The sequence below is a fragment of the Balaenoptera acutorostrata genome, chromosome 13 (assembly GCF_949987535.1).
Source record: "Balaenoptera acutorostrata chromosome 13, mBalAcu1.1, whole genome shotgun sequence".
NCBI lineage: Eukaryota > Metazoa > Chordata > Mammalia > Artiodactyla > Balaenopteridae > Balaenoptera > Balaenoptera acutorostrata.
This window is the reverse complement of record NC_080076.1, coordinates 16,469,209-16,484,446: the sequence shown is the minus strand read 5'-3', so window position 1 is coordinate 16,484,446 and position 15,238 is coordinate 16,469,209. Positions and strand designations below refer to the sequence as shown.

General features: G+C 43.5%; 1 protein-coding gene across 1 annotated transcript; it reads left to right on the top strand.

Moving 5' to 3' along the window:
* Window positions 1–303: 303 nt before the first annotated feature.
* Window positions 304–14,775, top strand: SEC11C (SEC11 homolog C, signal peptidase complex subunit). The gene is made up of 6 exons (XM_007191989.3): window positions 304–491; window positions 7,551–7,660; window positions 9,687–9,836; window positions 12,007–12,126; window positions 13,885–13,942; window positions 14,568–14,775. Exons 1-6 carry the CDS (start codon window positions 405–407, stop codon window positions 14,619–14,621), a joined length of 579 nt encoding a protein of 192 aa, XP_007192051.1. The 5' UTR covers window positions 304–404; the 3' UTR covers window positions 14,622–14,775.
* The last annotated feature ends 463 nt before the right edge of the window (window positions 14,776–15,238 follow it).

Here is a 15,238-nt window from a genome sequence, read left to right as displayed (position 1 = left end):
GGTGTCCTCCTGGCGCCTGACCAGAGTTTTGGGGAACTCGGTTGCTCTTGAGTAGTCACTTCCCCGAGCTGGCCGAGCCATATTTAGCATCACCAGCTCCCAGAGGTTCCCTCGCAAGGGTCAGACGAAGCTCCCGAGCCCGGTCGCCCGCCTCTCTGGGAGCCCTGGGTCTTCACTGGACGAGGCTCTCGGCCCGCGGAATTCTGGGAGTGGTAGTTTTCTTCCTCCTGGTTCCTTCCAGGTACCCTGGTGGCCAAGACTCGCAGGACTACGATTCCCAGACGCCCGAGCGAGTCTCAGGTCATGTGGCCGGCAAGGCCGTTGGGCGGGGGCCTGGCCGGTGCTCCGCAGCTGTCTGTGACACACGGAGCCCGCGGGCCGCTTCGGCCCCCAGAGAGCCCGGCATGGTACGCGCGGGCGCCGTGGCGTCGCATCTCCCTGCGTCCGGCTTGGACATCTTTGGGGATCTGAGGAAGATGAACAAGCGCCAGGTAACGGAGTCCCGCGTGGGGGGCGCGTCCGGGAGCCGCGACCGGCTGAGACAGCGGGGAGTCGGAGCTCCCCGGATGGGGCTCCCGCAGCAAGGACAGCGCCCCGCGACTGGGGCCGGTGGCGACCCGAGGCTCCCGCCCTGGGCTCTCGGAGGCCCTGGGTTCAAATCCGCGCAGACCCACGTGTGGGCACTTTCTTGCACTGACAAAAGCTCAATTAGGGGAGGGTGGCCCGGAAGGGGAAGAGAATAGGAACCCCGTCCTTTGGAGGTCGTGTGGTTGAGAAAGCGGGGAGAGATGACTCTACCGCGAGTGACAGCCTTCTGCACGTATTTGAAGGGCCATCCCGTGGAAAAGGGAACAGATTTCTCTGTGGGGTTCCTGAGGCCTGACGTCCTGAAGGAGGCTGCCCGCGGATGGAAGTGGCAGAAAGGCAGGCGAAAGGGGAGAACTTCCTAGCGATGGGAGCTGTCCAGTCATGCCTCCCGACGCGGTTTCTTCCCATCCCGGGGAGTGTTTTCCCGGCCGGGCGTCGGGACTAAATAAAACTCCTCGCGCGGGAGAGCTCACTGGTGGTGCTCCATCATTGTGGACTGAATCAGTGTTCCAAAAGGGATTCCAGATGTCTTCTCTAACTTCATTCTTGGATTCCCTGGTCTGGCAGCACCTTGAATATCGGAGGCAGCTAGCGTGGGGTCTTTGGGCGGCTGGAGTTGATGTCTCACCCTTCTGGGAGAGGGCCTCGGAGGAAGACTTCCTTTTTGCCTCTCCTTAGCCCGCCCCCGTCCCCCTCTCTCTTTCTTTTTTCCGAATTTCAGACTAGTGCAGTAGCGTGGGGGAATTTGGTGACTTGAATCTCCTGAACCGTGTTGAGAACCTTCTAGGTGTGCATGTCAGTTGAGCTCCTGGGAATTTCTGTGATTAAGATGAGTTGTGGCAGAGATTCTCACTACCTGGAAAAACCAACAGCTAATGCCCTGAACATTAATGTGGTTTACAAGAAAATCCTCCAGGAAGCAGAGCTTTACTTAAAAAAATCTTGACTTAATTGGGTAGGTGTTAAAAATGTCTCTAAAATTGGTACCGATTACCGACTGCAGACTATCAGTGAAGGCCTTCTGATGAATCTGTCAATCGCTAAGCCAGTTTGCCTTTTGAAAGCTCTGTATATTCCCACTCTCAGTGATAAGGCCCGTTAGTAGCTGGTTGCATTGTCTGTGTTTTGCTAGTCTTCTAATTAAAATTCAGAAGCTCAAATCTGCTGCCTCCTTGTACTTTGTTTTTCTTTTTAAAGCTTTGTCCTTTTGCTTTTTTCTTTTTCCCTCCACAGTAGCATCCTATGACACCTTGTCAGGCATGCTCGCTCCACCAGTCTTGGAAGAGGGACCTCCTTTTTCTGCTGCCCTTGCTTACAGTTAATTAAGGAAAGAGCCACATGCAAAAACAAGGACTCTTTGTTTCTGCAGTGAGTAAGAGAGGAAGAAAAACAGCCACTGGCATTTCTGCTGCTCTGTCAGTCACAATATCTGGTCTGAAACGTTTGTTTAAAACCCTTAGACATTGGCTATTTCATCTTTGCTTGACAAAGACTGTGAGCTTGCTTCTAAACTCTGCTGGGATGATTAAGTGCCAAGCATACAGAGTTGGTAGGCAAAGATGAACAATAAGAAAAGGCACCAGTGAAATGTGGGGTGTATATTTCCAATCAGCTTGTCAGTAGTTCCATCAAATCTAGATTCCAGGATTTCAATCCTAGACTTAGATACTAAGTCCCTTAAAGATAGGGTGCTGGAAGGGTGATGTGTGGTTTTGCAGTTAGCTTGATTGTTAGGTTTCTATATAATTGGCTGTTTCTTGAGCAAATAAATGTCTTGCTCAGAGAAGTTTTTTTTTGGAGGAATTGATTTTATTTCCTCTCAATGAATTTTTCAAGCATAGAAAATCATACTGGAAACTATATTATTAGTACATGGTCTTTATTAGATAAGTGGCAATATTGTATAATTTGCTTTTATCAGGGTGGAGTCCGATGGTTTGAAAACGTGTATAAAGATGGCAGTCTCTGTAGAAAACCATGCCTTGGGGCTTTCCTAATCAGAGTTGCAGTTCATAATGAAACAACAGTTCTTTATTAAATCCTTTAAGTCAAGCAGAGCAGGTGGCGAAGTTTTTGAACGTGAACTCCAGTGAACAACTTCTGCTTCAGGCTGATGTGACTAGCAAGGCTGATTTTACTTTAAGCAACAGTTTAACATATTATAGCCCAACACTTGAACAATGTCCGTTTAGCACTCCAGTTTCCTTTTTTGCTCTCCTGGGAATTTAATTTAGTTTGATAATTTGCTATTGGCACTTAAGCCAAGGAGTTAAAAAAATGTTATGTAACTTTAGTTTTGAATTACATTTATTATCCTATTTTCATTTATTACATCAAAATAAGTTATTTTAATGCACCTTTTGTCCCCACTTTTGTAACCTTCACGATTACCTCAATCAAATTACATACTTGCACACAGTTGTAATTTTAGCAAGAGACAGTTTTGAGCTTTGCTTTTCTTTCCTTCCTATCATATCAGAATGTTTTCATGTTTTGTCACACTCTTCAAAATGATTATTTTAACGGCCTCTATCTTGTCAAATTGCTCTTCCTTTAAATACTTCCCTACCCCCTCCCAGATTTTGAAATTAATCTGTGCTCATCATAGGAATTTTAAAGAATAGAGAGTAGTTTAAAGTAGTTTAAATAAGACAGTCCAATCATTCATAATTCCACCATGCTTTTACAGTTTGTGGAGATCCTACTGCAGCCTGCATTTTTCACCTAATATATCTTGAGTGTTCGGTCCTGCCATTAAAGTTCTTTGTTCATTGTTTCAAATAGTGCAGTAATTTGCCGTTATTTACTCAGTCATTTCTCTGTTGTTGCTCATTTATTTCCCTTTCCCTGTTATTAAAAATAAGTATCTTTGCGCCATAATTCCCTGTCTGCCTTTATTTTAGACTGAATTCCTAGAAGTAGGGTTACTGGGCCAAGAGCAACCTCTTGATACTAATGCTTGACACTAAATTGCTTTCAGAATGGTTATATCAACTTGCGTCCCCACCACTTGCATACATGCTTGTCATGCTCTGAGTATTAGCATTAAAACACACACACACACACACACACAAAAACAAACAAAAAACCTTTACATTTACTAGGCCAAAAAGGGGCAAGGGGGAGGCAGGATTTGGTTTAAACACTTTGTGTTTATTCGCCACTTGTGTTTCTTCTTTGGAATATTAATAGTTTTAAGCTTGTACTTCTTTTTTGTTGTTGCGATTTTAGTGTTTTTCTTACTACTAGTTTGTATGTGCCCACCGTGTATTTCTCACTATTTATTCAACAAACTGAATACTTACTTTTTCCCAGGCCTGTGTTGAACATTGGGGATACAGCTGTGAACAAGGCTGAAATGATCCTTGCCTTTGTGGAACTTACAGTTTACTGTGAAAGATGCATTAAATAATTATATGCATAATTATCAAGGTGATGGATGGTATAAAGAAATACAGGATGCAGTGAGAATATATAGCAGGAGGACCCAGGTTGGTCTATAGCAGAGGTTGGCAAACTCCAGCCCACTGCCCGTTTTTATAAATAAAGTTTTATTGGAATTCAGCCATGTTCATTCTTTTACGTATTGTCTGTAGCTGCCTTCCCACTACACTGGTAGAGTTGAGTCATTTCAACAGAGATGATAAGGCCCATAAACCTAAAATATGTATTACCTGGCCCTTTACAGAAAAAGTTTGCTAACTCCTGGTCTAATGGGTCAGGGAGGGCTTCCCTTGGGAACTGATGTTTAAAGTAGGACTTAAAGGTGAGTGAGTGTTAGGTGTGCTAAGGAGCCTAAGGAGAGCCTTCTGGGCCACGACAGTAGCCGGTGAAGGTCCTGGAGTGGAAAGGAGCATGTGCTTTCTGAATCACTGACAGAGCCCAGCAGTGGAGCTGGAGTGCAGTGAGCTTTATTTACTAGCTGACACTGGAGAGGAGAGGGCATATGTGAGACAAGAACTTAGAGACCATATTCATGCACAGAGTGTGGGATGCAATCAAAGAGCCTTATGCAGGGCATAGAGATGACCCGATGACCAGAGGTGCATTTGAAAACCAGTGCTGAGTGTAGCGTGGAGAACACGTCGGAAGATGCATGCGTGGACATCGGGAGCCTGGATAGGAGGCTCTCGCAGTGTCCGGCGGGCTGTGCTGGTGACTTAGGAGCATGGTGGCAGTGGGAATAGAAGGAACTGAACAAATGCCAGACATATTTAGAAGATAGAGAGGATTGAACGAATGGGTGGGGGGTGACTGCAGACAGCTGGGTGGATGGGAATGCTGTGTATTGAGATGAGATCACGAGCACTGAAGCCTTTTTGGAGAAGATAAGTCCAGTTTTGACCGTGTTGGGTTGGAGCTGCCTTTACAGACATCCGAGTGAGACTGTCAGGGAGGCAGCTGGAAATCTCAGTATTGGGAGCGGTTAGCATGATGGTGCCGGTGCCGGCATTTGAAGGTCCAGTTAGAGGAGGAGGAACTGGCAGGAGGATTAGAAAGAAAGTGGTAGAGGGTGGGCAGTGTGCCATCCAGGACGCCAGGGGCGGAGAGTTTGTAGAAGTGATCGTCTGTGTTGACCGCTGCCGAAAGGTCAGCAAGGTGAGGGCTGACAGTTGTCCGTGGGATTTAGTGAGCATGTGACTGGGTGTGTAGGCTGAGGGGTGACTGTAGATGGTGAGGAAGGGGAGAAACCTGGGGTAGCAGCTCCTGAGGTTTGGCTGTGAAGAGAGAGTGAAGAAGCCTTACGGAGGATGTGAGGTGGAAGGAGGATTGAAGGTGGGAGAGACTGAAGCCCAGGGGAGGGAGAAGGTGTAGAACAGTGGTCCAGCCTCTGCATCAGGACCACCTGCGAGCCGTTTGAGAAACAGGGATGCCAGCACCCCTCCCCTCCCATTGGTTCCCTCGGTCTTGGATGGAGACCAGGTATACCATGTTCCAAAGGCTCCCCAGGTGATTCTAATGTGCAGCCAAGGTTGAGAACCGATGGTAGAGAACAGCGTTTCTCAAACTGTGGTCCCCGGACCAGCAGCTTCAGGATCACCTGGGAACTTGTTTGAAGTGCAAATTCTCAGGCCCCACGTGGGGATCCTGGTGCACACTGAAGTTTGAGAACCGCTGCTGTAAAGGCTGGTCTACACTCTCAGAAGTCAGAACCATGTAAAACCACCTGCCATGTGCCTCCTGGGCCTTCCTGAGTGTCTTCAGCCCCCATTTCTCCAGGCCTTGTGCATTTTAAAGACTATTTAAAACTATATTTAAGCTGTGCTTAAAACTGCATTTTAAACTGTATTCGATCCTCAAAAAGAGTCCATAACCCTGCATTCTGTCTCAGTTAAAATTATCATTGGATATTTGAGGAAAACAGTACTGTCCAGAGCCATGTGATCTGAGTCCTAGTTCCTAACTCACTTCCAAAGGATGTTCTGGAAAGCTGGCAGGTAGTTAAGACGGGATCTAACCTATCTAATCTCACTTGCTCTGAAACACCACTAAAACTATATATAGTAAAGGGACTTTAAAAAGTCATCAGTTACTCCAAGATAGGAAGCCCAGAAAGGGAAACAAGAGCAATCAAATACTAGAAGCTGGAAAACAGAAGGGTGGCAACTGACAGCTGGAACCAGCAGTGGGGCGACATGGAGGAGTAAGTCTCCACTGCTTATGCTGCAGGTGCCTCCAAGACCCAAGAGCCGGCAGTTCCAGGTGTCTCCAGAACGGGCGGGAGGGGTGAGGGGGAGATGGGGCTAAAATGAATGAGATGGGCAGAAAAGCTGAGAAGCAGTTAGAGCCCAAGCTGTCCTCTCCGACTCTACTCAGAGGTTTCCCCTCGCGGGTAGAGGTGTGGACCTTCTTCTCCGGAGGGGTAGACAGACGGTCTTGGAGTAGGGCGGCTGCCAGGCCTCATGGGGGCTGCACGCTGCATGCCGAGGGTGGAGAGACAGAAGTGGGTGGTGGAGGCCCCTGGAGGGCGAGAGTCCGGCCGTGTAGGTGAACACACAGGCCAGAAGAGCAGGCTCACGTGCCTGGGTGGAGGGGCTACTTGAGCTCGAGACGTGGTGGGGGATTGAGTAGTTTCAGGGCCAGGTATGCCGCTGAGAGTGGACGGTTCAGGTGGAGGGAGAGGGTCACTGGAGGTGAGGAGGTCCAGGAATTGAGACACCGGAGTGTTGGGTGGGCCATCCACGCTCTTCACATCACCCAGAGCACCTGCAGGAGGCGGGCCGAGGCAGGTACCACAGTCGGAGCCGTCCTGGAGCACAGTGAGGGCGGGCAGCCCTGTGGGCCCTAGCTCCGTGGTCGCCGGCGGAGCGAGGGCAGCTTAGAACTAGATGCGGACGCGGGTGGCCTTCCTGCCGTGTTCTTAACCACATATTTGGTGCTCATCATTTAAAACATTTATGGAAACCCTAAACATCTAGGTGTTTACAGTTTCTGTTCACTTTTGAATTGTAATTTCCGATGCAGAATAACCTCATGTAGGACAGAGTGCTGTGAGACTAGGATTCTGCGCCCTCATTTGGGACCCTTCTGGCCGTGGGGCTGCGGAGTGTTCCAGGTGAACCGTGGGCACGTCGGGGCTCTCAGGTTAGACCTACGGCCTCTGCGCTAGAGCGGGAGGCCGAGCCATAGAACCTGAGTGGTGGGGCCCCTCAGGGTTGAAGGTTCTGGGGGATTCTGGAGAGGTAGGAAGAGTCGTACCGAGGCCTTAACAAAGCAGGTCCCACAGACTACTCTGGTTTTTTATTTTTTTCCTTTTCTCTCATGGAAGGAGAGAAGATACATGGGCATTCCATGGTCAGAAGTTGAAATTCTGCCTAATTTTGTAGCTTGTGTGAACTAGTTTCATGTCCTAAAATAACAGCTTTTTTTTTTTTTTTTTTTAAACAAGCACATCTCCAGCTTTGGGTTAGTGAATATTCTGTCACCGGTTCTTACTTTTGGTTTGGCCTTTTTCGTTCCAGCTCTATTACCAGGTCTTAAACTTTGCCATGATTGTGTCTTCTGCGCTCATGATCTGGAAAGGCCTGATCGTCCTCACTGGCAGCGAGAGTCCCATCGTGGTGGTGTTGAGGTGGGTCCCGCCGGCCGTCCTGCTGCTGCCCAGGACCCAGGAGCAGCGTGGACAACCCAAACTCGGTGTTTTAATCGGATAAAGTTTTATAGTTTTCTTTATTGATACCTGTTTTGAGAAGGTTTCATTTTTTTTTGGCTTTTGTTGAAAAATATTTTTCAATAGACAGTTGAGGCCTTTCATCATGTTGATGCTGGTGGTCCAGTGCAGTGTGATTTACTTTCATGTTTTAATGTTTTAATCCATGTTAAATGACATTTTAATAAGATAGTAATAATGCATTATTTGTGTACGCGTTGATTTTTAAACATAGCCAATTTAAAGCTCTTACTTGGTTCACTTTGTCCCGCGTGGGCAGGGAGTCTGTGCCCAGCACGGTGTCTGGTGTTTTCTCAGGTTTCTTCAGCAGCGCGTGGAGGCTGACCCCTCTCTTCTCAAGACTTTTACTCTTAGAAAGCACAGCGTGTTCATCTGAGAGAAGTTTACACTTTAACTTCCCAGAGCCGTGAAGTCATCCAAGGGGAGAAACTTCACAATCAACTTGAAATGAAATAGCATGTTTGTGAGCCATTAGGAGCTTGCAGATGCTCTACTCATGGTGCCTTAGGTCGTTGCGTCTCCCTGCAGTGGGCCTGGAGCCCTGTTGTTCCACGGGTGGGCAGCGGGCTGTAGCAGTGGCGCGGGCAGGGTCACCGCTGGCCAGAGCAGGAGAACCAGCACGCAGGCTTCTTGGCTCCCAAGCCAGTGCCCTTTCCCTCCTCTGGGCCCCGCTGTCACGTGATGGGGCAACAGCTCTGGCCCGGGCTTCACCAGGCCGCCCTTCTGTGGCTGGCCAAGGGACCCGCTTCTAGAGATGCAGCATTTTCATAAACTTAGGAGCCTGAGGATGGCATAGTTCACACACAGAGCTGAGGGGGCCTCTAATTCACTGGTGTTTACACTGTGCTCCAGGGGTGCCCGAGGGTCCAGGTGGGTGGGTTAGGAGGGAAAAGGTGACCAAGCTCACGGACTATAGACACCTTAGCCTTGCTTCGGTTGTGACAGCTCCACTTTTATGTACTTTATGTGACTATACTTTACCTGGTAAGATTTCATTTGAAGGAAGGATTTTAAGGCTTTTGAAAAAAGAAAAAATTAAACCCCTCAAATTCAGATGGGCCCTGTCACTCAACAAATATGGAAGCTGAGGTCCAACAAGGCCAAGTCGCCTGCATCTCAGTTACTTTCGGCAGAGCCAGAACTCCGTCCGAGGTGTTCCGGCCCTCCTTCAATCACACAGACACACTTGCATGCAGAGATTATTGTGAAATTGCAGTACATGGGGACTTTTTTTTTTCTTAAAGCATCCTTTACAATTCTAAAGCAATTTGGTTTGTCAGCATAAACTGTTGACATCACGAGGGATGTGTGACCTTGGGGAACACTGACCTTGGGAAAATCCCTGGCCCTTGAGGAAAGCAAGTGTAAGTTGTTATTAGTGAAACATTTCAAAGGACTGCCTTCCTAATGGGGCACGATAATGACTCCTGCTGCCAAACCGCAGTGCACTTATCCTGCCTCTGAGACTTGTTCAGGGAGGTTTTTTTTAAAAACTGCTGTCCTTGTTATCACAGACTGAGATGGTTTTCTAGAAACTTCTTCCCACTGCGTGTCTTCAGGAATTTTGTCAAAGGAATAAAGATGAAGCAGTAGATGAAGAAATTATCCTAAGCATTTTAGCCGTCATTGGCTTTTACTTCAAAGAGTCCACATTTTTCTTAGTTCTTTTTCTACCTAATACAAACTGCAGAGGGACCCGCTAGTGCCCTTCTCATACTCAAATCCAAGAAGAAATCGCTCCCTTTCTCACTATTATCACCTTGAGCAGTCAGAAAGAAATTGCTGTGGTTTGTTTTATAGCTCATAGACCTGCTTGACTGTTGATGAAAGTTGATATTCTAAGTGGTATGTTTGTTGTATTCTTTACGGGTTGAAATGTTCACCTGGTGTGAACATAATTCTGATGTGACTTTGTGTTTCTTTCCAGTGGCAGCATGGAGCCAGCCTTTCACAGGGGCGACCTTCTGTTCCTAACAAATTTCCGGGAAGACCCGATTAGAGCTGGTGAAATCGTTGTTTTTAAAGTCGAAGGCCGAGACATTCCAATAGTGCACAGAGTAATCAAAGTTCATGAAAAGTAAAGAGGCTTTACTTCTCTTTGGTTTTGTTTTGTAGACAAAACTGTGGACAGTTTGAATGGTTGATTAGAAAGTAGCAGAAACACTGGATTATGTTCCTAGTTTTGCCATTTAGTAATTGGGTGACTTTGGACCTGCTACTTAACTGAGTCTGTAAGATGGGAATAATACTTTACCCACAGTAACTCACAGGGTGATTATGTGAATGAAATGAACTGATGTTTACTAAAGCACTTGAAAAACTTGAATTGCTGCACAATGTACGCTGGAATGTATTCTTGCAGAATATTAGTTATTTGAAGGAGTCTCAAAGAAAATCAGATCCCATGGTAATTGAGGATAATTTTCATAAGAGAATTATCTTCTGAAATGCAGAAAGCTACCTGTTTCTCATGTCACTTTGGACAAACTGGCATTCTCAGCAGTTATATTACCCCTGGATGAATAAAAATTCCTTTCCCCATCTCTTTCCATGATTTGATCATTGCATATCCTGCATTAATTCTCCCCGCCACAAATGGCTTTGCCTTTTCTTTAAATGCCAGTGATGACTTATTAAAACACCTCTTGGGAACCAGAAACAATGACTTCTGTCTCAAACATATTAAGTTTCCATGAGCGAGTACAGTCACGTGATTAGCGAAAACGTTACATACGTGGTTATTCATTTACCTTTATGCAGCTTAGTATAACATTTTACCTGCATGAGTTATGGGATTAAAGTTAGGTATATATATTTGTATTTTTTAAATAATGGAGCATTGCTCATCCTCTGTGTGTGTGTGTGTGTCTGTGTCTGTGTGTCTAACTATTTGTACATTTCTGGTATGAGATTCTCATTCCATTCACTGCTTCCAGGTGTTCCCCAAAGATGTTTGATACTAAAAATATTCACTTCATTTTACTCTAAACATTAGAATGACCCTGTTTCAGTTTGTGTTAATACACTGGTACTGCACTAACATTACCTTGTTAGTAGTACTTGTTAACTTACTGATGAAGAAATATGCTCAGTCATGATGCGACAGAACTCTCACCTGATTTTAAAACAATTTCCAAAGATGGGAAATTGTGCATTTCCTGTAGAGCTGCACTAGCCAATGAGTTTGCCACCAGCAATATATGGTTACTGAGCACTTGAAATGTAACTAGTGTGAAATACACACAAGATTTCAAAGACTTAGTACCAAAAAAAGAATATCTCAATAATAATTTTAGATTGATTATATGTTGAAGGAATATTTTTGATATATTGAGTTAAATAAAATGTATTATTAAAATAAAAAGAAAACAAAGATGAGAAATTGTTCAAAGTTAAGGAAATAATGATGCTTTGCTGTAATTTGCATGAATTGTGAGAGATGGCCCGGGTTTTTCTACTCTTAATTTCTTTTATAACCATGGCTGCAAATCAGCTCACTCTTTTTGGCGTGGTTTCAAATCTTTGTGGGCTTTTAATATTTTATCAAATTATTTAGTGCATTTTCTCATTTGTCTTATTGAAAAAAGACCCTCTTTATAGCTCTATAAGGCTATAATATTGTGTTTCTAGTATCAAGGCTGTGTAAGCACCAGTTTACAATGTTTAAAATGAATCCCCCCTGTCTCTTTAACACAGTGGTTTTATGCCGTTTGTAATTCCTGTTCGTTTGCAAACTGGATTGTAATCCACTTTGCTCAGTGGTGAAGGAAATAAGGCATTAACACATCCCACATTTGGTAAGGAAAAATAAGCTTGGGGAGAGCTAAGAGCACATTTGTGTTTGAATTACCTTGTGCTCAAATCTGTGTAATCTGGGACCAAGTTCATGTGTTGAGTGAAGAGGAATATAATCTGTGTTAACCAGTTGGTCCATGGGGATGAAGAATGGATGGAAACAGATGCTGGAGCTAATCATTGCCTTCCTGGTGCCCTTGTGCTTTGCATGCTTTTTGGTTATCAGGGTAACTTAAGTGTTTTAGAATTTAAGTCTACAAAATTGTCATTAGATTTGTGCTTTAGTTGAATGGTTGTCTGCCAGCAAGCATCTTAGACCAAGAAAGATCAAGCTATCTTTGACTGCTTTTCTCAATGCCCATATCTGCCTGTAAAGTGTTGGCCAAGCTAATACTTTTCTAACGATGCTGTGCTGAAAATAATTTTTGAAAGGACATTGTTTTGCTTTCCAGAGATAATGGAGACATCAAATTTCTGACTAAAGGAGATAATAATGAAGTTGACGACAGAGGCTTGTACAAAGAAGGCCAGAACTGGCTCGAAAAGAAGGATGTGGTGGGGAGAGCCAGAGGGTGAGTGAGGATTAACTTCTAAGTTATGCAGAAGATTCAGAAACCAGAAAAATATTCAGCAACAAAGAAACCAAGGTTAATAGAATCATTCATTACAAAGATTATACATCAGGAGAGTTGTCAGCAGTTTTACTTTGTACTGTGAAGACTAAGCAAAATTCAGAACTTCCTAAGGACCTGAAATCTAAAGCTGAATGCAAGTACGCTATCTATATCATGGGTTTAATTCTATTTTTGAAATAAATCCTCACCTAGAGATTATTTATAGATTTTAAATAACAATTATAAGAAATCCTTTCAGAAATAACTACTGTGTAACACTGTGATGAATATTCTAGATATTCCTTGTACCTATATAGATGTGTGTATGCATATGTAATATATAATTTTACATAGAAGAGTTTTATTCTTTCACCCAGCAGAAAGTTGCAAATAGCTTTCTGTGTCAAATCTACAGCTATATCTTTTTAAACGGCTGCATGGTGTTCCTCTGAGAATCATAGCTGATTTCACTCGTCCTCTTTTGGTCAACATTTAGATTATCTCCTGGTTTTTACTACTAAGAAAAGTTCTGTGATAAAATTTTTAATACCCATCTTTGCATAATTGTTCCAGCCATGAGTTCTGCTTCTGATTGACACAGCAGAGAGTCTGTCCTGTTATTAAATACCAAAAAAGGAGATTCTCCCCCTCTCTTGGTGACCCTTTTTATATTTAACCCTTGCTAGAAATGTCTCCTTTTATTGAAATCCCACCAGCTGTGTAAGGCTGGAGAACACCGGTGGCCATTTTCTAAGATACAGCTTTATTCATCAGCTCGTAGTTTAAGGCCTCTTTCTACCCCTTTTCTCCCTCTGCTCACCTTTTAACCATTTCTACTCTATTGCAATTCCGCCTGAATATCTGCAGGGAGATGAGAGAGACCTGCAGCTGGTCAGTCCTGTATTTTTAGACACTCTGGTGAGAGGCTTTGTGTAAGTGAGAGGTTGATGCTACTGATTTTTAAGCAGACTGGAGGGTACTAAGGGGGTGTTACCTTGTTTCCTATCAGTGACATGATTGAGACTTGGGTCAAACTGATTCCATATTAACATTAATTTTGTTAGCATAATCATTGGCTGGTTTATCCTGGCTTATTCTCTCTGGGATCATAATCATGTTTGGGTATAAATTACGGGATTCACATTTGTGTTCACTGCCCAACCGACTTCTTTGTTACATCTGAAAAGTGCTGTGCTGTGCAATGAAAATGATGAGGATTCCTTCAGTTACAAACTGTTGGGTTGGCCAAAAAGTTTGTTCGGGTTTTCCAGTGAGATCTAAACCCGAATGAACTTTTTGGCCAATGCAATAATTATTCGTGTGCTTTCAAAGCTCTCTCTCACAGCAGTTTATATATATAGGCTGTCTGAATCTTACATCTCTACTAAGAAAAATTAAGAACTCGATTTGCCCTTTCTGTTGTACAAGTGGCTCAACTAATTATTCTCATTCTGTTAGGGTGAAATGCAGCAAGTGAAGACAAGTAGCATCTCTAGATCCTAATTTGCCTTCTTAAAAAGTTGTCCTGGCTCTTAGCGCTGATGCTTTTTACTAATAAAACCTTCTGAGGCAGGAGTGAATATTGTTTTTATGGCCCCAATCAGTGTTGTTCCCAAGGAAGACTTTTTCCTATGCTGATTTATAGTGTTTTCAAGTATTGCTATCATTATATTACAAACACTTTTTACACTTCTGGCTTTTTATCCCACAATTTAGGTTTTTACCATATGTTGGTATGGTCACCATAATAATGAACGACTATCCAAAATTCAAGGTAGGAATTTATGTGTACGTCTTTATTTTTTAAGAAAATATTGGCGCTTTTACACATGCAACTGTAAAGATGCAGTCTGTTAAGAATGTTTTGCTAGCTAATTCTTCTGCAGAGTATTTGTAGTTAATTACAAATTAATATACTCATTTAAATTATCAATTTTAAATTATTGAAATTAATTATTGAAAGTAAGTACTTCCACCTTTTATGTTTATACAGTGTGTTCTAAAATAGCACCTATATATTTTTTGCTTTTTATTATGGAAATCTTTAAACATACGAAAAAAGTCGTACAATAAGCCCAGTAATGCTCATCTCCCAACTTCAACAAAAACAGTATCCATATTTTTTTTAATCACTTGAAACACAGTAGGAAACCTACACATGAATGAGTAGTACGTTAGCAGTGTGTGTTGGGTGTGTGCTCCTTGGTCCATCAATATATTTGGGGGTTTTAACTGTTAATGTGTTATTAAGCAGCTCATTTGGAGAACAAAGCGTGTGGAAGAGGTCATCTTTTGATCCTCTCCTCAGTCCAGTATTGACCAGACTTTATCTGAATACATTTATAGACCAAATTTATTTGTAGTCCTCACGGTAATTTTCCACTGTGTTTTCTTTGCAGTACGCTCTTTTGGCTGTAATGGGTGCATATGTGTTACTAAAACGTGAATCCTAAAATGAAAGGCAATTCCTGGGACCAGACAGAAATAAATTCTGTTGAAAAAGAGAAAAGCTAATATATTTGAAATGTTCCACTTTCTGTATAAAAGGAAACAATGTGGAGACGTTTTTGTCTTGTTTGAATAAACGATTCATCAGTGAAGATTGTTTTCTTTTGTGGATTCTGATTTGAATGTGCTCAGTCTCTCTGCTTCTCGTGGTAATCGTTCTAAACCAAGCTTGAGGGTCTGCAGCACTTCAAGAATCAGGCAGGCCGTCTCTGGGCCTGGCCTGCCAGTGGGATAATGCATAGTCCAAACATGATATAGTTGTAACACCTGAGTTTCAAAAATAAAATTCTTCTCATAGCATTTCCAGGGGAAACAGGCCCTTAAAAGAAAATGATTTCTTATTTATTGAAGTGTAGTCTGATAAACGAATAAAACCTAAAACCTTTTTAGAAGGAAAGGTGTAATCTGCTTTGTTCTTGTGGTCTGGTGTATCTTGAGATGGTTGGATAAATTATTTGAAAAGTGTCTGATAAATTATAACAACAGTGCGTACTCCTTTGACAAACCGCACAAAGCGCAGAAGGGTAGAAGGGCTGTGTCCTTTTTCCCCTCAGTCTCCCTG